Source organism: Neovison vison, chromosome 4 (assembly GCF_020171115.1).
Source record: "Neovison vison isolate M4711 chromosome 4, ASM_NN_V1, whole genome shotgun sequence".
In the NCBI taxonomy this organism is placed as follows: domain Eukaryota; kingdom Metazoa; phylum Chordata; class Mammalia; order Carnivora; family Mustelidae; genus Neogale; species Neogale vison.
In genome coordinates, this window is record NC_058094.1 from 207,676,397 (window position 1) to 207,702,643 (window position 26,247).

General features: G+C 47.6%; 1 protein-coding gene across 1 annotated transcript in view; it reads left to right on the plus strand.

Annotated features, from left to right (window-relative positions):
- The window catches only part of SND1 (staphylococcal nuclease and tudor domain containing 1), a 415,583-nt gene that overhangs the window by 313,343 nt on the left and 75,993 nt on the right, over positions 1-26,247 (plus strand). The window contains exon 16 of the mRNA XM_044246515.1: positions 2,599-2,708. Coding sequence (XP_044102450.1) covers positions 2,599-2,708 — 110 coding nt within the window. The remainder of the gene's footprint in view (positions 1-2,598; positions 2,709-26,247) is intronic.

A 26,247-nucleotide genomic window follows, 5' to 3' on the forward strand; every position in this document is an offset into this window, starting at 1 on the left:
ATGTGTCAACGTGTTTCCTTTTTTCCACTCAGAAAGGGGCAGGGAGACCACCTGTTGTACTTCCTCTTCTTGAAGAGCTGAGGATCAGCTGCCGGCAGGTAGAAGGGCCACCTCAGGAAGGCCCTCCTTTGCCTCTGAGCCCACACGGAGTGCTTGGGTTTTGGTCACCACAGGTCTAAAGGTCTCTCTCCTGAAAGACATTTTTAATCCATTTCAGCTTGATTGGTTTAACTCCCTGGGCTTGTTGAGCCATCTTGCTTTCTGGATTTACTCACTTTGTGGTCTTCCAGGTTTCGTAGAGAGCTACTGGGATCTCTAGATTTCTTGAGATTTCTGATAACCAAGATCGTGATATAGGGTAGAGTGGGTACATCTTCTGAACCGGAGAATCTCAGAAATCTTCTGTGTGTGTGTGGGTTTTTTTGTTGTTTTTTTGTTTCTTTTTAAAGTCCTTCCCCCAATTCCTGCTGCCCAGTCTGTTGTCCCAGCTTCCTCTCCATCCCCAGTTCATAACCACCCCACCAACAACACCCAACTCAGCCCCACCGAAATGGCTGCTAAAGGTCAGAAACAAACTGGAAACTTATTTTAATGTTATTCTTGTTTTGCAGCAATGCTTTATCTGTGGATATGTGGCCAAAAAGTTAATAGAATTGTTTATTTTTTCTCTTTGACAATTCTGTTCTTGCTTAGTTTGCAGATAAAAAGTGTTTTTGGCTGTTGATGTTGTAGAAATCATGGGCTGTCTTTCATTCAGTTTTACTCTATCCCCATCTCTCCCTTCAAGGTTAATCTCAGGTTCTTTGGCTCTGAGTTTATTATTCTCTTTTACAAAAAGCAGTTCCACTTCTCCCATGGAGCCTGATGCGGAAGTGCCCAGAATGAGGCAGCCCTAGCGATCTTCTTGCCCATGGGACACTTGGGCAGGGCCTTCTGCTGTCCCACGTGTGCCTTGGTGGGAGAATCGCCCTGGCCACCAGCCCAGGCTGCTGTCCTGGTACAGTTGCTGGCCTGCTGCTGTTCTTCCTCTCTGCTGCTTCGTTTGATGTGCTGTATTCCTTTTGTGAGGCCTTGAGGCTTGGAGAGAAGGCTCTGTTCTTGAGCTTCTGAAAACCCAAGGTATAAACTATTCCCTTTCCTCTGAGCTTCATGACCTTGAATCCATGCCGTGGCCAGAAACATGAGCAGCCACTTGGCTGCATCTAGAAGAGATATGTAATCTGTCCCAGCAGCAGTGGCCCCTCTTTGCCCAGAGGCTCCCCCGACACCCTGTGCCAGATGTCTTCTACCTGCACCTAAGGCTGCTTATAAGTGAGACCTAATACCTCCTGGTTCTGCCTTAGGCTGCGGCAGGAGGGACCAGCAGCCTTCCGAGACCTGAGCATTCTGTGTATCCTCCCCCATACTTTGATCATTTCCTCTCACTGTGTCTCTAGCCTAGTTCAGCTTTTTGCATTAAAATTACAGCTGCAGTATGAATTTTTTGGAAATACTTCCAAGTAACTTGGATCTCAAAATGTGACATATTTCATGGTCTGTCTCCAGTGACCACTGTTAGTGATAAATACATTTGCAAAATGAATGCCTGAATCAAAGAGAGAAAGAAAAGGCAGTCTGAGTTGGTTAGTGAGCACCTGTGTTGTGTAAAAGACTGTCCTCAGATATAAAGAAGTGTGAAGAACGGGATCCTCAGGGATCTTACAGGCCGGGTGTGGAGTGAGAGACAACTGAGGATATTACTGAGGTGATTACTACATGCGGTACTACTACTACTAATGGTGAAACAATAAGAGGTAAAGCGTATTACACCTCTCCCTATGCCAGGCATTATGCTACTGCGTATTTTACGTACATAATCTCCCCTGGTTCACACAGCATCCGAGTGAGGTAGATAAACTGTTCTACCAGTTTTACAAATACGACAGCTGAGGCTTTGAGTGGTTCAATAACTTGGCTAAGGTCACAAAGCAAATAAGTGATAGAATTAGGATGTGAATCCAGGTCTGTCTGCTTCCAGACACCTAATACTTCCTCAGTATTCTGGTTTTTTCCTGTTTCTCATTCTGAACGAAAAACTGATGGTACTGTTGTCCAGACGATAGCCAGAGGACAGTAGGGGAAGCTTATGAAGAGAAAAACGACACTGAGTTAACACTTGTGAATTTGACGTGGAAGTCGGGTGGTTAAGAGAAGCTATCTAAGAGTCCTCCGGAATGGCTCTCAGGAGGCAGAATGGCTGGGGAGAGCAGTGTAATTTAGGTGAGAGAGCCATTTCTAGAAGTGATGGTTAGGGCAGTGAGACGATCGGACTGTGAGGAGTGAGGAGCACAAGATGGGGCGCATCCCACCTCTCCATGTGCCTGTGTTCCCTGCACATCCTTATTGGAACTCCCCAGGTCCTCTTGGTAGTCGTCCGGTGCAGGGACTGAGAGCCCCCGTCTGTTGCTGCGGCGCTGGCAGTATTGGGTTTTCCCTCTGGGGCACCGTATCTCGGATGTGCTGGCATTCTGCTCTGAGTCCTGCCCTGTTGGAAGGGTCAGGGGCACTAGGCCTTCTGGGCCCCTTTTCATCACAAATTCTCCTTCTCTCCTGACACAGGCATCGAATGCCCCAGAGGAGCCCGAAACCTCCCAGGCTTGGTGCAGGAGGGAGAACCTTTCAGTGAGGAAGCCACACTTTTCACCAAGGAGCTGGTGCTGCAGCGAGAGGTGGGACATCTTACAGTTGCTTCTTGTATGAAGAGGGGTGAGAAAATGGGGCTCCCTTGGTCTGATGTCTTTCTGCCACGTCAGAGATCAGTCTGTCACTTTTTCCAGTGCTCAGCCTTCCACGTCCACCATCCGTTGTGGGTCTGCCCACCTCCTGCTTCCTTGAGCCCTGCATCATTGACCAGCCACCCCCAGATCACCCCTCACCGTCGGCGGCCTGGGATACGTGGCGAACGCCAAGCCCGCCTAGCCAGCACCCTAATGCAGAGGGCTTACAGCTTTGCAGCCCTCCTCCTTGGCGAATTAGCCCGAGCTGCCTGCCTCCAGCTGGATCTAGAAGCTTGACTAACCCTGTCAGGGGCCAATTTTCTTTGAACATTTATTTGTATCTTTGAGTAATTGCATTTTCTGTAGCGGGTTTTCTGACTTAATTTAATTGTATTTCTGTTTCTGCCTGTTGGGCTGGCTCTCACAGGCGGGAGTTAGGCTTCTCAGCGGCTGTGGTGTCCATCTACCTGCTAATTTTTTATCAAGTCATAGTCAACGGATCCATCTTCTTTCCAGGAGTGTTCCAGTCATTCATCCTGCTCGGTGGGCACAAAAAAGGAACAGTGGGGGAGTGTGCCGGGCTCAGGCTGAGGATTTTAGATCTGCCTTTGTCCTCATTTCTTTTACAATCAAACCCATAGCGTCTCTTCAGCTTTCAGGCAGTATCATAATATGCACAGAGCTAGAAGATTATGGGGTCCAGGAGGTTCGCTTGTTCCTGGGTCTTTGTAGGTCTTTGAGATCAGACGTGTGGGCTTTGGGACGTTCATGAGCTTCGGCATCTCTCACTTTGATTTGAATCACCAGTGAATATATTGGGTACTAAAGGCACAAGAGAACAGGGTAGCCCAGGATACCGCGTTGGACTGTCCTGGCCTGCAGAAAACCCCCTTTGGTTGCTGGCTGAGCAGTACTATTTGCTTTTGGTTGCCATCTTTGGGATTTCTTTAACACTTACCTTCCCATTTCGTGAAAGAAAATTGTGTGGCAAAAGACGTCCTGAATTCTTAGTCCAGGAGCTGTGAGTTCCAGTTCCCGAAAACAAACTGCAGCTTCCTGGGCATCGCACCAGCTCTGTCAGCCGTCCGTACGGCGGGGTGGGGATGCGAGTGCTTGCCCCCTCGTCATCTCTTCAGTCTCACATTGACCCCTACTTTGGTTTTGGTAAGAGATGTTTATGTTCATGTAAAAGAAATCCCCGTGTTGGCATGCAAAGTGACTTCCCCTACCCCTCTATTTTGTTTTTGTTTTTGTTTTTTAAGATTTTATTTAAGATTTTATTTTAAGATTTGTTTGAGAGTGAGAGATACAGAAAGCAGGAGAGGGGAGAAGGTCAGAGGGAGAAGCAGACTAGTGCTGAGCGGGGAGTCTGATGCGGGACGTGATCCTGGGACCCCAGAAATCACAGCCTGAGCTGAAGGCAGTTGCTTCACCAACTGAGCCACCAAGGCGCCCCCTCCGACCCCTCTATTTTGTAACTGCACAATGTAGCTTAAACTTTTATCAATTAAAGATAGCCCCTGCTGGAGAAGTATTTTAAGAATCCAAACACTCCAGTTGTCTCTTGGTAACTGTTGCAGTGTGGGGCGCGGTCATCAGGTAGAAGGGGCAGATATTTTATAATTTCCTCAGTGTAGGCCTTTGGATAATGAACTACAGAGCACTTCTGGGTTGGAAAAAGCAGGGGAGTCCCTCCGGGGTCTGTAACTTAAAGACATCCCAGAGGTAGCAGCAACAGCTGCTGGCTGGACAGAGGGAGGAAAGGCTTTCCCGGGTTGCCTGAGAGCTGTGGCGGCAGCATTCTCGTCGCTTCCCTGCCTCGCGCCACTTCTCTGTTGCCCTCCCGTTTCTCACTGCCGTCTTCCCCTGCTGTTTCACATTTCCCAAAGTTTCTTTCCCTTTCTTTTTCAACTCTTGTTTCCCCAGCCACTTTTCTACCTGATCATGTTTCTGGCCTGCTGATGGTACCCAAAGGCACAAGGGTGTCAGAGAATACTGACCACTGAACAGAGGGAGTGGCCCAAAGCTCTTTCACTCTCTTAGTTAGTCTGACCTTACCCTTGTCTGTATGTTTGCTGATATTTGATTGTGGAAAAAGATAAATTTTTCCCCATCTTCTTGGATGCCCCTGGCATGTGAGTGAGTTTGCAGATCTTAGTCTAATTCAGATTTGATGCTTAGCTTTCTTGGTTGTAGTGCTACAATCTTGCCGAGCCCAAAGCTGGGATCTCTTGATATAGAAACTTTCTGCATTTTCTTAGCTGCTTATATGATTATCTGGCCTGACTGCTTTGCAGGGTCTTTATCCACAGGAAAGAGGAGTGTGGCCTAAACTCAGGATAACTTGGAAGTTTTTACTAAAGGAACCGGTTCTAGACTGTCCTCCTGGGCATTTCTCTTCATTATATATATATGAAAACTGTTTTCTGAATAGTGTAGGAATGACAAGCAGTTTTTGTTTCATTCTAGGTTTATTCACTTAACTTCAGTCTATATTTTTATTCCATATAATTTCCTGGAGAACATTCCTCTTGGTCTTCTTCCTTCTGCCCCAGCAGGGATCTGGAAGAGCCTGATGCAATGGCATTCCTGGATGCAGAGATGCCTCCTTGCCCTTAGGAGACAGTGCGGCCTGATTGTCTGGATGCCTGAGTGTGGATTCATAGCCTCTTACCTTCCGGCCGCCTCTGTTGTGCTCCTGGGGTGGGGGTGGGGGGCACTTCTGGGGTGGAGCTGCTGCTGTGATGGCCCTGGTTGAGCAGGATTTTTTGTGCCTTGTGCCTGTTCCTTGACAGTCAGCTTTTAGTTCAGGTAATCAGGTATTGTGATGATGTGATTGCCCTTGACCATGCCCCCATCCCTCCCCTTTAAATTTTTCTTTTTTAGTATCTTACTTTTGACAAGGATTTGTCTGTCCCCTGCCTACTTTTCCCAGTTACTTGAAACTTGGAGTATCACATAGGAAAGGAGAAGCTCACTGATGCTGTGATTTCACAGCGTGTCCTGGACTCCCTTTGTGATTTCACAGTGGTGCCTCCGTCAGGTTTGACTCACCTACATGAACCAGTAAGCTGACTGGGAAAAGATGTAGTGTGGGAGAGAGCCTATAATGGACATTGCCCTTAGGGCAGCCCCCCTGCTGGGGAGCAAATGCAGAGCATGGGTACAGGATCCTGACTCCCTGTTTATGAAGTGCATTTTCTTGGCTTTGGGTAGCCAGAGCAGAAATTGCTGCCTCTCTTTTTCTTTGTTTCAGTAAAGAGAGAGGTGTAGTCTTTCCATCCCATAGCCTCCTGTGGAAGCTGCCGGAGTGTCTCACAAGTCTGTTGTTTACATTTCGGATGGCCCCCATTATCTGGAGGCTTGATAGCCTTGCCTTCCTTCAGTGTGTTTTACAGTGACACCAGTTAGCACGGAACTACTGACCTTCCTGGCCACCACTCAGCCCCGTTTTCCTGTCTTTCCTGTCACCTTTCATTGTATTTCTTCTTTTTCTTTGTTTTTCTATGTGGTCCTTCTCCTTAGTCATTGGTTCCCATTGTCTTTTTTTTTTTTTAAGGTTTTATTTAAGATTTTAAGATTTTATTTATTTATTTATAAATATTATTTATAATATTTAAGATATTTATTTATTTAAGATTTTAATTTATCTATTTGAGAGAGAGAATGAGCACGGGCGGGGTTGGAGTAGGACAGAGGCAGAGGGAGAAGCAGGCTCCCTGCTGAGCAAGGAGCCCCATGCAGGACTCGATCCCAAGACCCTGGGATCATGACCTGAGTCGAAGGTGGACGCTTAACTGACCAAGCCACCCAGGCACTCCAGTTGTCTTTTGTTCCTTTCCCTGAGCTAGGAGTCTGGGAAGACTGTTCCAGGTTAGGGGTCTGGGTGTTCAGGCCTTGCTGCTCTAGGGCAAGAGAAAGAGCAATTTAGACGCCAGCTTGTTACTTCACTCTTTGTGGCCTTGAAGGCCAAAGCAGCCAAGGAACTCTGAAAGGACTTCATACTTAATTTTACTCAAAGGAAATCCAGTTAGCTCAACAGTTCTTCCCAGGCTGACTCAGTTAGGATGTAACAGGGGTGGGCAAGTCAGCCCACTGTCAGTGTTCGTGAATAAAGTTTTAGTGAAACACTGCCACACTAATTGTTTTATGTACTGTAGTCTACGGCTTTCATCCTCTTAACAGTGGAGTTGAATAGTGACGACAAAGACCATAAGGCTTGCAGAACCTAAAATACTTACTTATCTTTTTATCACAAGAAGTTTGCTGTCCCTTGTACAGTAAGTACAACAGGCTGTGTTGGTTGGTTTAAATAGCTTGCATCCCTGAAAGTGACAATTTGCTTTCATGTCCTCTGCCTCTGAGGCTGGGTTCCTTCTGGGCCACACAGAGTGAGATCATTGTGTCCATTGCTGTAGCTGGGATTGTGAGCTATATGAGCGCTGTGTCCCACTGGATGGCATGAGCTGTGGGCCCCCCTCCCGCAACACAGCTGCCTCTTTCAGGCAGTTCTGTGCCGCACTGCCAAGGACAGGAAGATCTGGTGTAGCTTCCCAGATGGGGAACTGTGCCCATCGCTAGCATCTTCCCAGAAGTAGTGGTGAGTGTTAGCTAATGGGTAGATAACTGGCTTAAATGTGCAAACTCCCAGTTTTTGAGCTCCAGTTATCATGTGGTTCCGGCGGACTCTTTACCGCCCCGGTATTCCTTTCTAAAACATTGATCTGGCAATCCAAAGCCATCCTCTTCCTTTTGAGGCCCTTCCTGTGAATAAAGCAGTCCCCGGGGGATCTCTTCACACCTTGCCAGAAGGCCAGCTCACCGGCACTCGCTCACTGACCCACTGCTGCCTGCATGGCGTTGTGGTCGCTGTCAGCAAACCATGCCCTCCCAGAGAGGGGGCTCTAAGGCGTGAAAAGAGATCAGTACCACAGTTTAACCCTCTTCCCAGTTCGAGGCTGTAAGAGATACATTTCCCCGGGGCAGGAGGTAGGATGTTGGAGGTTTGGTGATCATTTCAAAGACTCTTTCTAAGTGACCTTTTTGTCCTCTTGAGATCTCAGAAATTACCCTTTGCTGCTGCCTGGAAAATGTCCTTGTGCTGGACATCCTAAGCTGAAAACTCTGGCTGCTGCCCTGACCTATTTCCCTTCCTCCTGCTGGCATCGAAAGGGGGGATGCCTCCTTGGGGAGCCCCTGCTGCAGCTCGCAGCAGGCAGGGCAAAAGCCCTGGATCCCCTTGCTCCCACGACCCCGTTTTTGTTTTGTTTTTTTTTTAAACCAAAGATGCACAAAAGATCACAAGCAACTGTTGCTGTCTGAAGAACGCGTATTTACGTTTCGGAGGAGTATGGACTTGGCAGTGAATACTGGTGTGTATTTATGGGGAGCTGTTTGGGAAAGAAACCTTAGAATAAAAGAAAAATGGTTTCTTGGTTTTTGGTTTTACCGCAAGTGTGCCGCATCTTGTCTGAGAAAGATAATAAACGGTCCAAGCAGTTTACCATTGAAACTGTTTCTCCACATTTCCCCATAGTGCTGTGGTATATGCTCTCACCCTTCCTGTTCCCAACTGCCCATGCGGGTCCCGTCCCTGTCCAGGAGACACGTGGGAGGAGAAACAGTAGCAAAGTTAGATTCCTGGATGAAAGTAATAAGGATAGTTCAAGCCATGGGGAAAACCCAGAAGAGTGAGTGCAACCCGGTGTCCATAAGACTGGCGAGACCCTGCTCTCAGACTGTCCCCGTGTTCCGTAACCCTCGCTGAGCCACGAATAATGACCTGCTGGGAAGGCAAGCCAGCTGTCTACCAACGTTTCACTCATTTGCAAAGAACAGCCTATTCTAGATTATCTCTGCCACTGCCCAGGGAAAAGGGAATGCAGCAAGGTCACCTTTCTAAACCACCCTCTTACTCTGGGAAGTGTAAGCTGTTGGAGGCTAAAGCTTTCCTCTTAGCACCCCACACACTCTTGATGGTTCATCCTCCATGAGTGGTCTTTCAGTTTGTTTTCCCTAAAGGCTATTTTCTTTGAAGGGGGCTCAGGTCAGGACCTCCTGTCTTAATAGTGATCAGGCTTTCCGTTTATATAGTATTTTCTAGTGTAAAAGTGTTTTCATATATAATCTTTCATTTTAATCTCAAAGCAAAACTACATGAGAAGTATTATCCCAGTGTCACAGTTCAGGAAGCTGAGATGCACAGCGACCTGCCTCCGTTCACAGAGTTTGTTGTAGAGCAAACACCAAAACCCAAACATCTACACTCCAAATCAGGTGCTTTTTCTTCCCCAGATTTTGCCAATATTTCTATTAGAATGTGGTCGTTCTTTTAGCAGTGTTATGTCCTTTCTCCACCCTCAAATATCTGGACCTAATTAATTTGAAAAGAATGTCCCTAAAGGTCCAGCAATTAAACTGAGGGTTCCTCTCCAGTACAGAACAACTGAGTCTGATTCTGGAAGCTCACAAGACTCCAGGGGGATCCAAGAGATTTGCAATGGCCACACCTTCCCAAAATACGTATTCTCTTGTCACAGTTTTTAACATTTTTCAGTTGCCTGATTCTGGCTTCATCTGTTGGTTTGACTTTTGTGGGCTTTCTTTTTTCTTTTCTTTTCTTTTTTTTTTTAAAAAAGACTTTTAAAATTAATTTATTTGAGTGAGAGAGAGCATGAGAGGGGAGGTCAGAGGGAGAAGCAGACTCCCCACAGAGCTGGGAGCCCGATGCAGAACTTGATCCCGGAACTCCGGGATCATGACCTGAGCTGAAGGCAGTTGCTTAACCAACTGAGCCACCCAAGCGCCCTCTTTGGGGTTTTTTTGTTTTGTTTTGTTTTGTTTTAATAATGATTCCTCTCTGACCTGTCTTGCTCCATTTCAGGTTGATCACATATATCCATATTCCTATTTCTCATCTTTCTTAAAAGACATACCTGGTAAGTGCATCCATTTGGAAATACGTAACTCCCCATTGCCTCTAGGATAAAGTCTTATCTCCTTAGTTTACATATATCCTTGATTACCTCTCCAACTTCGTGTCTTACCACTGCTCATTTCACTGACCTTATTCTCATAGTTCCCCATATTTACCATTCCATTTCATCTCTCCCACTCTTTAGATCAACCCATACTTCCCCCCAGTATACCAACCATCTCCCTTTTTTGCTTTCTTATTCCTACCTAATCTTCCAGGATACACCTTTTCAGGAAAGGTTTTCCTTGATCTCCCAGACTGGTTGAGATGCCCTTCCTTTTGTCCCCTTAGCCTCCTTTGCACACATCTGTCATGCACTGACCAGTAATTTTACAGGGATCTATGTGTCCAGACTGTAAGCTTCTCAAGGATAGGATCCATACTTTTGTCCTTGTGTTTTTTGTACTTTGCCTAGTGTATAGGAGATACTTAATAGATGGACATTCATTAAATCTACTGCTTGGTTCCCTGTGACCAAACTCTAGAGATGGGGGAAAAGGACTGCTCTTTTGTTGTCCTTTGTAGTTCTTTGGGAAAGTCTTTAAGCTCAGCATTTGTGGGCCGGGGAGGAAGACTGGAGTGTTGAGGCCAGACACACAGCCACTAACTCAGGAGCTTCTCTTTGAAAAAGTACATTACCAAGACCTGACTCTACTCTTACTTTGGGACCCTGGGTCTCCCGAGCTTTCTAGCCAAGATTCTTAAAGGTAATGAGATCATGATATATGAGTGTTTTGAAAAACTTGCAGTGCTCAAATAGAAATCATTAATGTCCCTTCATCCTATTCCCAGTAGGCTACTCATCTCTTTTCCTCCCTGGTATATTTCCCACCCTTTGCTTTTGTGGATCAAACTATTAAGTGAGGCGAAGGGTTTATTTTGACGTTCAAGTCAACCAGTTCTTGTTCAGTGATAGGCTGCAAGCCCCCTGTGAACACTAGGCTGTTACCTCCCTACTTAAAGCCCCTTCATTTCTGGGTTCTTGGCCCTTGCCAGGTATCTCTAAAAGCTGGAAGGAAGGCCCTCAATTCCCATTCCGGCCCCTAAGTGAAAATGGCATCCCAATGGGAGGAGGTAAGGTATAAGTGAAGAACGGAGGGTATTGTCGTGTCGCCCTTTTTTTTCCCATCCCCGGGCTGCTTGGGTCTCCCCTCTCAGCTTTAATGCTCCCGGGCAGCCGGTCACCAGTAGCCTTCCCCAGGCTAGCTCAGCAGCATGTGCTGATGGGTGCCAATAGTGTGCTGGCTCCAGTGGGATTCCTCTCTGCAAAGCTGCTGGCTCAGCTCGGCTGTTGTCTGTTTCCCTATTCTTCTGCTTGGAACTTTCATAGCCAGTCAAGCATAGAATTGCATCCATTCTTCTGAAATAGCTGCAGGGCCTTATTTTTCATTGGCTTGGCCAAGATCCTATTACCTGTAATTATGTCATACAGGCTGACTGGTAAAGTTTGATAGGCCTCACTGCCCTCCCGAGACTAATGTTCACATCCCAGCCTGGCCGTTGGGACTGGGGACAGAACAAGACAAAACAAGGTTTAGGGCCACAAGAGATTTGGCCTCCTTGGGGACACGTAGGGAAGGTCTCAAGGATATAATTGACTCAGGGAAGAAATCCTTTTCGTCAGAGGGATTCTTCCTTTCCCTGAGGAATTGGTCCTTACTACTGTAAACTCTTCCTTAAGAGACTCTGACGTTTCCTCTGCCAGTTCACTTTGTTCCTCCTAGGGAAAAGGAAATAGGAAGTATAGCCCTTAGACCTGACAGATGTTTCCTCCATAAGCAGGTTCCTTTGCAATGCTGAGGTGGGTCCCTGGACTGATTTTTCCTCTCCACCTTTACTTCTGACCCACATCAGTCAGAGAGTAAAGATGCAGAAGGCTCAAGCATGGCTTCCTCTTGTGTCTTTCTGCTAGATTAGTCCACAATACTTGATTTAAACCTCATCTGAATTGAAGCCTGGAGGGACACCTGGACAGCTCAGTCGGTTAAGCATCTGTCTTTAGCCCAGGTCATGATCCCAGGACTCTGGGATCGAGTCCCACGTCGGGACTTGTTCAGCAAAGAGCCTGCTTCTCCCTCTGCCTGCCACTCGCCCTGCTTGTGCTCACACACACACACACTCTCTCTCTCTGACATATAAATAAATTCTTAAAAAAAAAAAATAATGAAGCCTGGAAATGAGTAAACTGGGTACTGATTGCCATCAGAGATTACACGTATTAGTTCACCACAAGATTACCATTACGAACACAAGGTCATGAAGAGCCTTCAGACAGAACTTTGCTGAGCAGAACTCCTGCCACCTATGGTATTCAGTATTATCTGCCTATCTGACATCAATTTCTTTATGAGCCATCCCTGTGGACAACGGCTATTGCCAGGCACATACTGGTCTACCTTCTGTATAGCTAGGTAGAGCCTGTGACCCAGAACGAATGGAAAAATTCTGTCAGGAGGTAGGAGAGTTCTGGACTCCTCATAGGTAAGGATTGTGCTAGGAGAGCTGGGTGCCATTTATTTTAATTTAGTTGAATCAGATGCCCCTAACAATAATTCCTGGTTTGTCTTACCTCTTCAGTCATCCTGAATATGCACTGCTTCTTGAGCTTTGGTAAGAGTTCTCTTTAAGAAAGAAAAAGGAGGGCGCCTGGGTGGCTCAGTGGGTTAAGCCGCTGCCTTCGGCTCAGGTCATGATCTCAGGGTCCTGGGATCGAGTCCCACATCGGGCTCTCTGCTCAGCGGGGAACCTGCTTCCTCCTCTCTCTCTCTGCCTGCCTCTCTGCCTACTTGCGATCTCTCTCTGTCAAATAAATAAATAAAATCTTTAAAAAAAAAAAATAAAAAAAAATAAAAAAAAAAAAAGAAAGAAAAAGGAAAAAAGAAAAAAGGAAGCTAATATCCTTAATATAATAATATAATAGAAAAGCAGCTCCAAACTTTTTTTAGATGAAATCCCTTATTTGTGAAATCTGTCCCTTTACTTCTGGGAGCCTAACTTGGAAAATAGTTCTTTATTTCATATCTTCTTACTGGCAGATCATACTTACTTTCCACACTTAAGATGACCTCATGCAGACTTGCCCCATTCTCTTGTTTCCAGAAGAGCTTCACACAGGACCCCAGCACCCTGGCCAGCACACCATGTAGATTTGAGCATGAGCTTTCATGCTGGCATATTTGGGGTTCTTCAGGCATCATAGCTCCCTTTTTAGTTCGTCCTAACCATTCCCAGACACATCCGGTGCCTGAGTGTTAATATCTTCTCCTTGAAATTACATAATTCAACTGATATCTTTTTAGAACACAGCCCTTAATATACAGTAGCAGGGCTGCCAGAGCTGCCAGCAACGAGTAAGCAGACTGTACATTTTATTTGCTCTTCAGGTAATATGAACATTCTGGTGTTTCACATGTGACTCCTCCAAGGACACAGTAGTGACTGTTATAGTGGATGAGCCAGCCGTAACCCCACCCTCTTTTTGCCATGAGCATGCCCACTCCTTGTGTCTGTTGCCAAGGACTAGACAAGATTCTCTGTGTTCCAAATCTGGCTTTATTGATGAACTTCCCACTTGCTACTCCACCTGTGACAGTTTCTGGTCAGCTGAACTTAAATGGATTTTGGAAATGAAAGTGACCAGTGGTCTGTTATGAAATGCTGTGGTGCATGAAATAAGATTATGAGCAGGCTTGAGAATTAACAGCAGATACTCTAACCTGGTCTGAACAACACGTGTCACTTATTCAGGAAGGGTAAGTTCATCCTCAGACCCATGTCCAAAACGTTTAGGAACATTTTCCCCCCTCCTGATCACTTAAAACTCTGTTAATAATGTGTGCAGAGTCAGACCTGCGTTCTTATTCCAGCTTCACCCTTACTAAATGACCTTGGACATGATCCTTAGTTTCTCTAAATCCCGAGCAGTCTCAGTGCATAATAGAATTTAGTAGAATGGTGCTCCTAAGGTTGCACAGTACAGTGGTGCTGCTAACCTTACTCCCTCGCCCACAGCAAAGGCTCCTTCTCTCTAGGGTTGGTGTGGAGATCGTGTAACTAGGTAAAATTCCCAGGACTGGTGCCCTGGTAAGTAAGTATTAAACACTTGGCGAACAGCTTGTGTCATTATTTTTATTATGAATGAAAATTCTCCTCTCAGAGTTGAGCTAAAATCTAGGACTAGAGCTTCACTGTGGACAAACCATGACACCCAGAGTAGGGAGGCAGGCTAGGCATGGGCACGTATGGGGGGAGCAGCATTCATATTAGAATCAACAAAGAACAATGGGTAGTCCTCACCAGGAGTCGTCACATGCCAGTCCTGTCTGTTTAGGCCAGTGATGGCAAGGGTGCTTGCTCCCTACCCCGCTCCCCAATCTAGTGCCCATGGCAGACCTTTCCAATCACACAGCATTGCTTTGGTTTAGGGCTCAAAATCTTCTCCAAGCAGGGCTCCTAGGAGCTACTGCCCGTTGAGTGGATTTGGCACTTAGACCTCTGAGTTCTCAAAAGACTGTCTAAGTACCTTCAAGGGTTAGCCAGTCATTTTTCTCTGAAGAAAGGCTAAAGAAACAGGGTCTGTTTGCCTCTGCTTCTGCATGGTCCTCCACGTTAGAATCTCTTCTTTTTAGGCAGTGTCACATTCAGTGGGAAAGTAAAGGTCTGGAGGTGATGCCAGAATCCTAACCCGTGCACAGAGCCTCTTCTAGACTTGACTATGGACAGATCAGGCCAGCCATCTCCAAAGCCCGTAGTCTACAGATGCCTCATAGACATCTGAGAAATAATGGCCTGAGTATCTTTGCCATGCGGTTGAACTGCCATACGAGTATTCAGAGGACGATCTGCAAATACTCAGGGCTCTCTCTGCTTTCTTTCCATTTACATGGGACTTCTGACCTTGGTCATTTCCTGGTGTCACTGTGACTTGAAAATGAGGGATACGGGATCCTAGCTGGCCTGGGCTTCCTTGTCCTCTGATGGAATAGCATTTGCTCTTTTTTGTCCCCATACCACCTTACCATGGCCACACCGTCTAAGATCGCCATAGGTGTGTCTCTGATCTGTATTAAATGGGAGGGTTGGAGCATAGTGGAGTACCAGGCACAAGCTTTAAAGAAGGATCTAGGTGTTAATCAGGATTGAAAGGAGCAAGAAAAGGACCCAAGACGAATCCTTTGGGACAGTCACTGCAGCAAGAACAAAAGCCATCTACTGAGCCAGGAATAAAAAGTTGAATTGAAAACAGCTTCACTGTGCCATTTTTCCTTCCAGGTTAGCATAATGCCTCCCTTTTCTCCCTTTGCCTTCTCTCGATACAGCGGAATCCTATCTAATGGTACCAGAAGAGGGTCTTGGCATTGAATGTATAGCTAGAAGGGGAAGATTATGCAAGTAAAACCCAACAGGTCCCTCCACCACTACCAGCAGCCTGCATAAGCTGCTTCTCTTCCCTGGTTTTTCCAGTGCTAGCAGTGCGAGGATGCTGGTACCGCTCTGGTTAAATAAATCTAAAACTACTGACCCAGGATTTTTATAGCAGTGCTGCAACCCTATATGAGGAAATGCAACAAATAGTCCATTACCACTGATTGGATATGGATTTTTGGCCTGGCCACTTGCCACGTGGTAATTTTAGAATAGGGTCACTTTCGGAATTGGAAGATTCCTTGTAGGAGGGTACTGGTGTTTGCTAAATAGTGTTTCTTATCTTTGTGCCCTCTCAGAGCCATGCTCCCACCTCCTGAGTGTAGGGCCAATCTCTCTGTCTGCCCGACAGAGACAGCCAGAGCTCATCCTTCATCAGCTTACAGGGCTGCAGACGTGGCCATTTCCAAACACCCAGGGTGCACTTAACCACTTCCTCCTTCTAATATCAGCACTTCCACTCTAACCACATCAGCAGCTTTGTAACTTGCATTTCATTTTGCTCTATGTTTTGGCCATTCAGGTATCTGTGGGAGGGAGGTGGGGGGACTGGCGAACTGTGTTGTCACTGATTTCAGAATTACACAATTACACCCTGAGTCATTGTCTCTGGAGAATCATTTAAGCAAAAGTGCCAAGAGCATCCTGAAGGGCTCTTGCCCTTTTCACACTTGGGTTTTAAAGGTTGGGTTCTCTTTCATACTGGATATGTGACTGTCTGCTTGGTTTTACCATCTGCAAAATGGGAGCACTTGGCCCTGTTCTGCCTGGAGAGAGCTAAAAGGTGGCGATTACGGCATGGCGCCGAGGAGCCCTAGTTCTTCCCACTCACGTAGAAGGCAAATAACCACACACAGGCTGAGGTGGCTGTGTGACCTGGACAGGGGCCTGTGGTTGCTTTGTTTTTTACTTTCTCACCTACATCTGAATAATTAGACCTGGTTGATGAGATAGGGGATGGACCTGTGATGCTAAACCCCGAGATGTGTCATCTTGCCTGTCTGTGAGCGGTCTTTGTCCCAGGATTCAGATCAGACCTCTCACATTTTGACCCCACCCTCGACCTCTGATCTTTATGATGTGTCTCTCAGCCCAGGGTGTTTTAAAGAATAGGCTTGAGCCCCAGGAGCTATGATCTTTATCAAGTATGTTATATACAAGACATACCAAGTTATATCTTCATCAGGTATGTTACAAGGCAGTTCTACTTTATTAGCTTCTGTCTAGCTTTTTTGGGCTGTTGACCCAAGGCTCGGGATCAGTGTGGCAAAGCTGGAGTTTGCCCTGGAAGCTTTTGATTCTTGTTTTCTCCTCCAGGATTATATGAGTTGTTGAGATAGCCCAGCTAGACACCACTCAAGTATGACACCTTTAAGAATTCATGAGGGCTTGGGACCCATAGCGCCTCTCAGCATACAGACTTCCAGCCTGGCATCAAGGGGAGCCATATGGTTTCCCACGCCCTGATGCCTGGCAAGCCTCTGAAGTGCAGAGGGAGGCCCTGAGACAACTCTCCACGGCCAGCTCTTCCGGGCATGAGGACGGGCTCTCCCTGACACATTCACACGTGCACCCAAGCATGCCTGACACCCAGCGACACAGAGACCAGCCCTGGGAAGATGCCGCGTTCTCACCCTGCCCCGACTTCTTTCATCTGTCCTTCCTCTCTGATGCTTTCACCCTCCGCCTTGTGTTTCTGTAATTTGTACAGTATCGTCGAGAGGTGTTGAAGAGATCAATAGCAATTCACCTTTTCCCTTATTGATTAAAGTGATGGCAAGTAAAAATGGCAGGCAGTACCAACTCATTCATCAGGAGCTATCCATCTCCTCCCAGGCCACCAGTGACCTCTCCCTGCCTGCTTGTGGCTGAGCTGCAGCCGAGGTTACGCCTGTGTCTAGGCTGCATTAATAGGAATGAGAGAACCGCTGGGTTTGGCTCCTATAATCAGCGCTGAGTGAGGAAGGCGGCTGCAGGTAATGAGCAAGGAAATGACTGTGGAGCCTGTTGTCCAACTCCGCTTCATCTGAGGCTTCATCTGAGGGCGGTACTCCCAGGAGGAGGCTGCGTGGCTCAGTGAGCGGACATCGCCGCTTCACCCAGCACTTCCTCTCCCATTGTCCCAAAGGGCACAGCCTTCCTTTGTGATCCCACAGAATGTAAACTGCGTGTGGGGACTGAAAAGTCTGTGGCACCTGTGAACCAGCTCTGGTTTTGCGGCCCACATAGACTTTTGTTATTCCCTCGGAGACGTCAGGTAGTCACATGGGCTCACCCTGGAGGAATGTGGGGTGCCGAGGGTCAAGCTTGAGTCAGACGGTGAAGGAAGGGCGCTTAGGAGGGGTCTGTAGCTACCAGTGGGTGGAGAATGGAGACTGCATCTATCCACTGCTTTCTCAACTCTAGAAACAAGTACAGGAAGGGCGTGTGTGTCTGTGTGTTGGTCTGTTGCCCCTCGTGAAATACCCTCTGATTCTCTGTTGGGGAAGGTGATGGGAACACCCACAGCCCAGGACATTAACGGCGTCATGCACTGAAGAGCTCACTTTGAAAACTGCATCTCGAATGCCAAGTACTTACTGCTTCACTCACCTGGTGCGATGACCAGGGGTCTTTGAATCCCAGGGCTCTTAAAAGGGAAGTTCTCACTGACTACAAAGGCGAAACGTGGTTAACTTCGCTGCTTTTCTCTTGATGTACTGTAGTTTGAATTCTGTTGGCTCTCTAACACATATAGACACAGAAGCAACTGTTGCCCACCGCACCCAGCAAAGTCCTTTGTTCAGCGCTGCAGAGGGCCAGAGGGAGGTGGAGTCTGCTGCCTTGCACAGCATGAACCAATTCCCAGAAACTCCTGTGGGGAGAGTGTTGTTGGCTGAGGGGAAAGTACTTGGGGGGCCACTCAGAAGCTTACCCTGCGCCATGACCTCTACCCAGCAGAGGGAGCTACTTACCTGCGTGGGCAGAGAATGGTGACCAGCAGGACTGCGGTGTTGCCGTCAGGGAGCTTACAGTCTTTTGTGTCAGCCCAAGTACACACAGCCAGGTTTCCAGAAGAGCACTGCCATCACACTCATGTTTCCTCAGTGTCCAGTGGGTTTAGGTCACTGTTTTGGACACCCCTTTCCCAGTAGGAAGATTTCACTAGAAACCCGGTGTCACTGTGTCAGGTAGCTCTGCAGTCTGCAGATGCCAGACCTGGAGAAGGCAGCCAGCTCTCTGTGAAGCTGCTTAATTACATGTGAAGCTGCCAGCAGGACGATTGTTCTTTTCCCATGGATCATTAATAAACCATTCTGGCCTATGTCGATGGGGCAGGGGAAGTCTCTGACAATTCCATCACCTTCCTCAGCTTGTTTGGACAGGCCTTCCTCCCTTTCTGTCTGAAGCATTCAAAATGGCTGAGAGTAAGGAGAGGAAGGGAGAAGAAAAATCTATTTCCATATAACGCACATGTTTTTCTCCTAAGATAGAAAGTGGCCCCCTGCTTTCGGGTTGTCCTAGCAGCCTGAGTGTAAAGGGTTCAGGGTTTGCCATGGGTGGGAAGTGCTAGTGGCTCAGCTCCTAATATTTGCAGCAAACTACAAACCAGGCCTGATTTGGAGATGAGGCAACTAGTGCAGCAGATGGCAAACAGTCCTGCCCCACTGGGGCCCGAGATCAGCTCCATCTTCTTCCTTCAGCCAAGGCAGCCTCATTCCTGCTATGCCTCAGCACAGAAAGCATGTATGGCTTTTCAGAAACTACTTTTGTAGGCAAAGACGGAAGAAAGCAAAGCAAATATAATACGGGAAACTCAATGTAGTTAGAAATATTTGCCTGTCAAACAGCCTAAAATAGAGCTTCTCCTTTGTTGGATGGAAGAATTTAGAATCTACATTTCTCCATAGAGCACTGAGTGCAAAAATTAAAAATGGATTATAAATAGAAGTAAAATGACCCATTCAGTTTCCAAGGACTTGAGTCTACAGCCTTCAGAATACTGAATGAGAGCATTTGAGAGCTGTAGGGACTCAGAGCTGATACAGTCTAATCAAAGCAGTTCACAGTGTTTGAGAAACCGAGGCATGAGGAAGTTAATCCATGGGACACACTCATGTAGCCATGCACGGGAGAGCTAACTTGTCCACATTCCCGTTGTATTGATCTGACCTGCTCCCTCACCTGCCTCCCAGACAGCCACCTGTTCACATGCCCTGGCAGTGCAGATAATAGTGGAAGAATGCCAGTAGCACAGACAAAGGAGCGAGGTGTACGTGGGAGAGGTGGACAGAAGATGTGAACATGTGCATTCTCTAAATTGCATTCTTTTAGTGAGAAAAGGACATGAGGCTAAGTCAGAGGAGGAAATCATCTGGAGCCTCAGCATTCCATAAAGAAGACTCTTAACTAGACAGGGGTGCAGAGAGAATGCACACAGGCTGAGAAGGCATGCCAGAGAGGGAGGAGTACAGGTGTCTCACAAGCCTGGAATTTTCCATTTGCTTTTCCTGATTAGTGATCATAGAAAAGCTGTTATCTTTCCATGCCAAAAGCTAAGCTTCAAAAATGCCCAAAAGAAACCAAGAGGTACTAAACTGTTTTAAAATAAGGGGCTTTGTTTTTCCTTTTGGGGTAGTGGGGAGGCTTGCACTGTTTGTTTTTTTATTTATCTCCCACCACCACCAAACTGAGAGAGTTGCAAGGCAGGAGTGAAATGTATTGCCCTCTGGCTCCATGGGTAGGACTCCAGCTCAGGCACTTTTCTGGTCACTTTCTCCCAGGCCACACCCAAGGTGCACCCCTTGCCCCCCGCGTGCTGCACTCTTGGGCCTGCTCCCTCTGTTCTCTCAGAGGAGGCAGATCCAAAAACCATGCCGCGTTAGCAGGCTCTGGGCCTTGCCCCCACCTTATAGCTGAGGCTGGTTACCCATCATCTCATTAGCAGTGATATCTGTGTGTCTTTCAAGGGCTTGTCAGGTTGGGGAGGAACAGATCACATTTTCCGGCAATTTAATTTTATTAACTCTGATTTTTCCCCCCTTTTCCAAAGCACAGCTAAATGGAGCTAAACATACACACAAGGGCTATATTTAGTCCTGATGGTGTGGTAGAGTAGGGAAGGCACAAACACAGAGGTTTATCTGCTACCTAGTAAACACAGGGAGGTGTCAGGGCTGGAGAATTCAATAGTAATAATAAGCATTTATATGGTACAATGACAACTTCGATACAGGGCATAATTTTCTGGGGATTGCTATTAATTGTGCTTCTGCCTGTGAGCGGCCCCCTAGTGAGGGGCTTGGAACACCACACAGAGTAAAGCTATATTAAACATCAATTAAAACAGCATAAAATAGAAACGAAATAAAATATGCAAAGGTCAGAATGGCTGTGAACAAGCAGACAAGGCCCTGAGAGGAGAGGGGTTAGAGTCTAGTACACTGGGGCATTCATGTTCCCGGTTGCTCTAAGCTTCTTTGAGTTCCTAAGTTTAGCAAGTTTGCTGGACTAGCTTCCCCAAGTTCAACTCTTTCCCAAAGGGGCTAAGAAACAACTCATGATGGCCAGTCAGAAATGTGAGAGGACAGCCAGAGTCTACCTGCCCTGTCCAGTCAGACTCTCTGCAGTGATGGAAGTATCCTTTATCCCCATTGTTCAGTATGGTAACCACTAGCCACATACAGATATTGAGCCTTGAAATGTGGTTAGTGCAACTGAGGCACAGAATCTTTAATAACATTTTAATTTTAATAGCCACACATGACTAGTGACTACCATATTGGACAACACAGGACTCTAGACAGTCTTCACCTACAGTAAACACTCCAGAAACGTTCAGCTTGCATTGCACTCTTCTTCCTAAACCAGTGTGCACCTTCCCCCATACCTCTGAATATTTAATGCTTTTTTTTTTCCTTTGTTTGACCCAGTCCTCCCAGTCCTTTTGACTTAAGCTTCCAGATTCTTTCATAAGGGTCATAACAATGCCAAGAAATGAGAAAGGTCAATTTCTGCATCAAACCAGACAGCTATGGCCTTATGCTTGCCCCCTTTTCTCCATCCCCCAGTCAGGCTAATACCAGGCGTTTCCCACTCCCCCAGGCAGAAAAGAAGGGAATGGCTGTAGATCTCTGGCTAATGAAGATCATAGATCTGTGGGGCTCCCCCACTGAACGTATCATCAGGTGCTGAGTCTGACCCTTGAATTCTGCGGAGCCAGGGGATTGTAAAATTCCCAGGTCATCCAGGGAACTCTGACCTGACATTCCTTGGTCCCTTGGGCACCTAAACTGAAAATACCTTTCCCAGTAGTGCTTTAAACACTCGCTGAATGCTTAGAGTGGATCTGTTCATTGGGATGACATAGTATAGTAGAAAAAAGCACTGTACTTGTAATAAAAAATCCCATGTGTAAGTCCTGGCTCCTCTATTTACTGAATCTGTGACCTTGGTAAAAAAATCACTTAACCTTCCCAAGGCTTCATCTTCCCACATAAAAATGAGTATGCTAGATTAATGACCTCTAGACCTGAGAGGACCTAGCAGAGAGATCCAGAGACAGACACCCTAGTTGCCATGAGGTCCTGTGCCTCACTCAGTCTCCCTCTTCAGCTGTCAGGCCTGCCTTTCAAGCCCCCCTCCCCTGAGTCTGCCCAGACCCCCACCTGTGTCTAGTTAGCTCCTGCTTAAGCTGGGAAGTGGGCCGACAGCATGGACACGCCCAGAGTCAGACTGGGTGGCGTGATCGCCTCTGGTGCTCCTCACACTCACATGGACCTTGAGGAGTCCCCGACAGCTGCAGTGACTGTGAGGCACCCTCAGAGGCAGCCGTGGAAAGAAGGCAAGAGGTGTCTTGGCTTGGGCACTGGGGCCATAAGGCAAGAGGGGTCACCCCTCTTGGCCAGCTGGCTGTGCGCGAGCTTCCCTCTACCCAGCAGTCACTGGTCCCTGCTCCAGGGGTTGTCCCCACCCACCCAGAGCCCCTGGGGAGCCGCCAGCTCTGCGCAACCCATGAGGGGCCTGCCGTGTCTCTAGCCGATGGGTTGTGAGCGGGCGCCATTGGTCAGGGAGGTCTTAGCTGCGGTGCTTAAGCCTCGTTGTATCTGCTGCGTGTTCTGTTTAGTGAGTTTTGAAATACTATAAATAGTTAAAACGGAAGGCTGTAGTCCCAAACCCTAGTGCCAACGCCCAGGAAGCTTTGGCACAGCCCTCAGCACGGGCCAAATTAATCCTGTCTGAGCCCGGGTGCCGCAGCTCTTGAGTTTGCTGGGCTATGAGGCCAGAGAGGCAGCACGTACAGAAGGGAGAAGAGCTGGAAGCGGAGGAGGCATAGAACTGGCTGGCCTGGTGTGAGGTGCTGAGGGCCCTCCGAGCACACTGGGCAGCTGGGGACAACTCTTCAGACCTCTCAGACCTTTTTGTTGTGTACCATGTGATCGGGGGCGAAAGGATATTCACAGAGCTCACATTAGACCCCCAATAGCAGGATCCCGGGTGGATGGAGCAGTGGTTCTCAACCCTGCACACTGGAGTCACGGAGCGTGGGGAGTTCAGGACAGATATTCAAACCTGGGTCTCCCTTCGAAGATTCTGGTTTCATCAGGCACCAGCTTTTGATGTTCCCTGGGCATGAGGGGATACCAAGGAATAGTTTGTTGGTTGTATTCAGTGTGATAATGGCATTGTGATTATGTAAGAAAATGGCTGTGTTTTTTAGAGATGCATACTGAAGTATATAGAAAGGTGGGGTGACATCATGTCTGGGACATGCCTTAAAATATATGAGCAAAGAGAAAGGGGGCTAGCTGGAGCAGACCTGTTTTGAAAATTACTCAGTCTGGATGGTCAGTATATGCGAGTTCTTTACTATGCTCTGGTTACAGTGTTTTCGAATTTTTCTCAAAAGTTTTCTTAGTAATAAAAAATGTTTTTTAAAAAGCTTAGAATCTCTCCAGGGGATTCCAGTGTTCAGCTAAGGTGGAGAACTGGTGGTTTAGAAGATTAATTTGGATCCCCACACCCTAGATCAGTTCTGACTTGGAGCTTTGTGTAACCTAAGAGTGACCTTTCAGGATAAGTTCCCGTAAATAATCTGGACCGTAGGCTCTTGAGGCGGTGAAGAACAACGCGGGCACAAAGAACAAATGACACCTAGAATCAGAATTCAGAATGGACAGTGAGGCAGCTTTGTCTGGTCTGAGTGACCTCAGTATCACCCAGCCCCAAAAGCTTTTGTGCTTTGGGCTTTACCTGCCTAGTCACTTGCCAGCACTCCTGCATACCACCATAAGGACCTCGCTTGCCACGCCAGGGCCAGAAAAGACCACTGCATGGTGACACCCGCACAGGAGCATCCTGACTTCCTCAATGTTCAGCACTTTACCTAGTGGGATTCTGCTGAAGCCACAGTGAGGGGAGAGGGGGCTGAAATTGCACCTCCCTGTCCTTCCCAGGAGTCCACATGCTCTCGGTTCTCTGTGCAAGTGTGTCAGGGCTTTTCTGTGTCCTCAGCACCTGCCTCAACTCCCAAGCACTGTTTTGCTGTGGCTGCTCCGCAGGTGGGAGAAACAGAAGCTTGCTGCAACCCAACTAAAGGGTACTCTGGAGTTGTGGCTGGAAGCTTCCGTGCTACATTTTTTAAAAATATTTTTAAAGATTTTATTTATTTGACAGACAGAGATCACAAGTAGGCAGAGAGGCAGGCGGGGGGTGGGGAGCAGGCCCCCTGCTGAGCAGAGAGCCTGATGTGGGGCTCCATCCCAGGACCTGAGATCATGACCTGAGCTGAAGGCAGAGACTGAGCCACAGGTGCCCCACCATGCTACATTTAAATACCACAGCCTGGCTTGGGACCCTGACTTAACACCTCTCCACTCGTAAGCAGAATATCTCCTCTTCCTTCAGTGGGCTTTGTGACGTATACCTTTCAGCAAGTTGGTGTATTGCTAAGGGAAGCTGGAGCATAAGGGAAAGCTACAAACTGCCCGAGGTCACTCACCAGCCCAGAGCTTTGCTACCAGTAGAATTTACTGAGTGCATGGGTGTCCTTCCCACTCCCTGGGGAAGACTTAGAACAGTCCTTTGAGCAAATGCCAGCTTGAGAAAGGTGTAGAAGTCACCCCTGCCTCTCTGTAGGAAGGCCCAGAGCATCCGTCTTTCCCCGGTTCTGAATCACTAGGAGTCCTACCACTGTCCGGTGCCTACATCCAGAATTCAGATGGGCTGTTTCTTCCTCTGCCTGCTCAGAGGAACAAGTAGCCTCAGAGTCACTAAAATGGGAAACTCGGGGCTTTGTGGCCTTCACTGGACTGTTCGAATGGGAGGAGACAGAAGCTTTCCTGACTCTCTTCTGCTGCCTAGTATATCTCTCTCCTCTTGCCACCCTTGGGCTATCCATCTTGCTGTTTTCCCCACTGTAGGAACTCCTCAAGGGCAAGAACCAAGTCTTTCATCTCCATTGTTCCCCAGCCCCTGGCACTGTGCCAGTCACTGTACTTGCTCTAAACAGGCATATAGATGAGGAAGTGAGCCGAAGCAGGGCTGTGGCAGGGAATGCCACTAGGCTAAGGGTCAGAAACCTGGCATTTTAAAAAGTAGTTTCTCATTCATTTGGGCTTATGGACCTGAACTCTGCCCGCCTTGCCTGAGTTAGCTTGTAGAACAGCAGCCTATGGGATGAGGAAGGGTTTCTAGCTGGTAATGGCTAGAGAGAAACACGCTATTTGGTTCTCTTTCCACTTTCCTTTGGAATAAATGGTGGTCTCCCTGTGCCTTGGTGTCTCCCCTTTGATATTCATGGGCCTCTGAGCAGTCTGTCCCCTCCCCCTCCTCACCTGGGGCTCTGAGGAGGGTGACATGTTTGTAGGAGGGTTTCCCTTTGTTTTTTTTCCAGGGCAGTCAGTCAATTGATACTTGGCCAGCTCTCCTGGAAGGGACCCCTCCTGGAGCTCAGTGAACCCTCAGGGACACTCACTCAGCTAAAGCAGAACCAGGTACAAGAAACACTTCTGTTGTTAGTGACAGGACTGTCCTCCCTGTCAGAAACCAGCGCGACCCCTGAGTCTTTCCCTGCTCCCTCTAGACTCGAAAACAGAGGTTCTAACCCTGAACCTGCCCTTGAATCACCTGGCTACATTTTTAAAATACTGAAATCCTATCACCACCCCTAGAGATACCACCATATTTGATCTAGAGTCTGAACACTGATATTTTCTAACAGCTTCCCAGTGCTGGCAACATATACTTGGGACCGAGAACCATTGTCTCAAAGAGTCTTCACTAGAAGGAGCTATAATAACACTTGAACCTTCCACCACTGGCCTTGCCCTCCCCACCACCACTCCCCTGGAAAGTGGAAGAGGAGAGCATGTACTTGCCTCTCCTGCACACCCCACGTCACCTTCCTTGACTGGTTCTGAGACACCCTTCCAACACTGTGCGATTGATGATGCCATGTGGTTGTGCCCCCAGCCCTCACCCACACACATACCCTCTCACACGGCCCACTGTTCTTAACCTTGGGCAGGTGACTAAAGCAGAGAGAGATGATCTGGGGACAATGGTTTGATTTTGTTTTAGAGGGCATTAGTGAAGGAGAACAGTCCAGAACTGTCTTTGCAATTTAAGAGGAATATTACTTCTGTGATTTTAGCCCAAACAGTAGCTTGCCCATTGGCTTCCAAATATCACATCCCATCCTTCGGTAGCAGAAGAGTCTGCCTTAGCCGTGAGAAGCAAGACCAGACACCAGTTGAAATCCCAGACAGCTTCCTACCCTCCCTCCATATCTTGTCAGATATTTCAAGCTTTAAGTCCTTATTCGTGCTCTGCCTACTTGGCTGGCTGTTCTTGCACTTGAGCGGCTTGTTTGCCTGGACAGGTCCAAGCTGTCTGAGCCATCAGCAGCTGCACCTCCTCCCTCGCGCCTTCTGTCTGAGCCAACCTTGATTCACAGTAGTGCAGATGGCCACAGCCTTATCCAGCGATGTCTGCCACTCCCATCCCTCTCCTGCCCTGCTTTCCCCCAGATGAAGGGGCTGAGCCAGCCCTTGCCCGCTGGTCAACCTGCGGCCAAGAGGAAGACCACTCTTTGGTCATGCTCTGGCATAT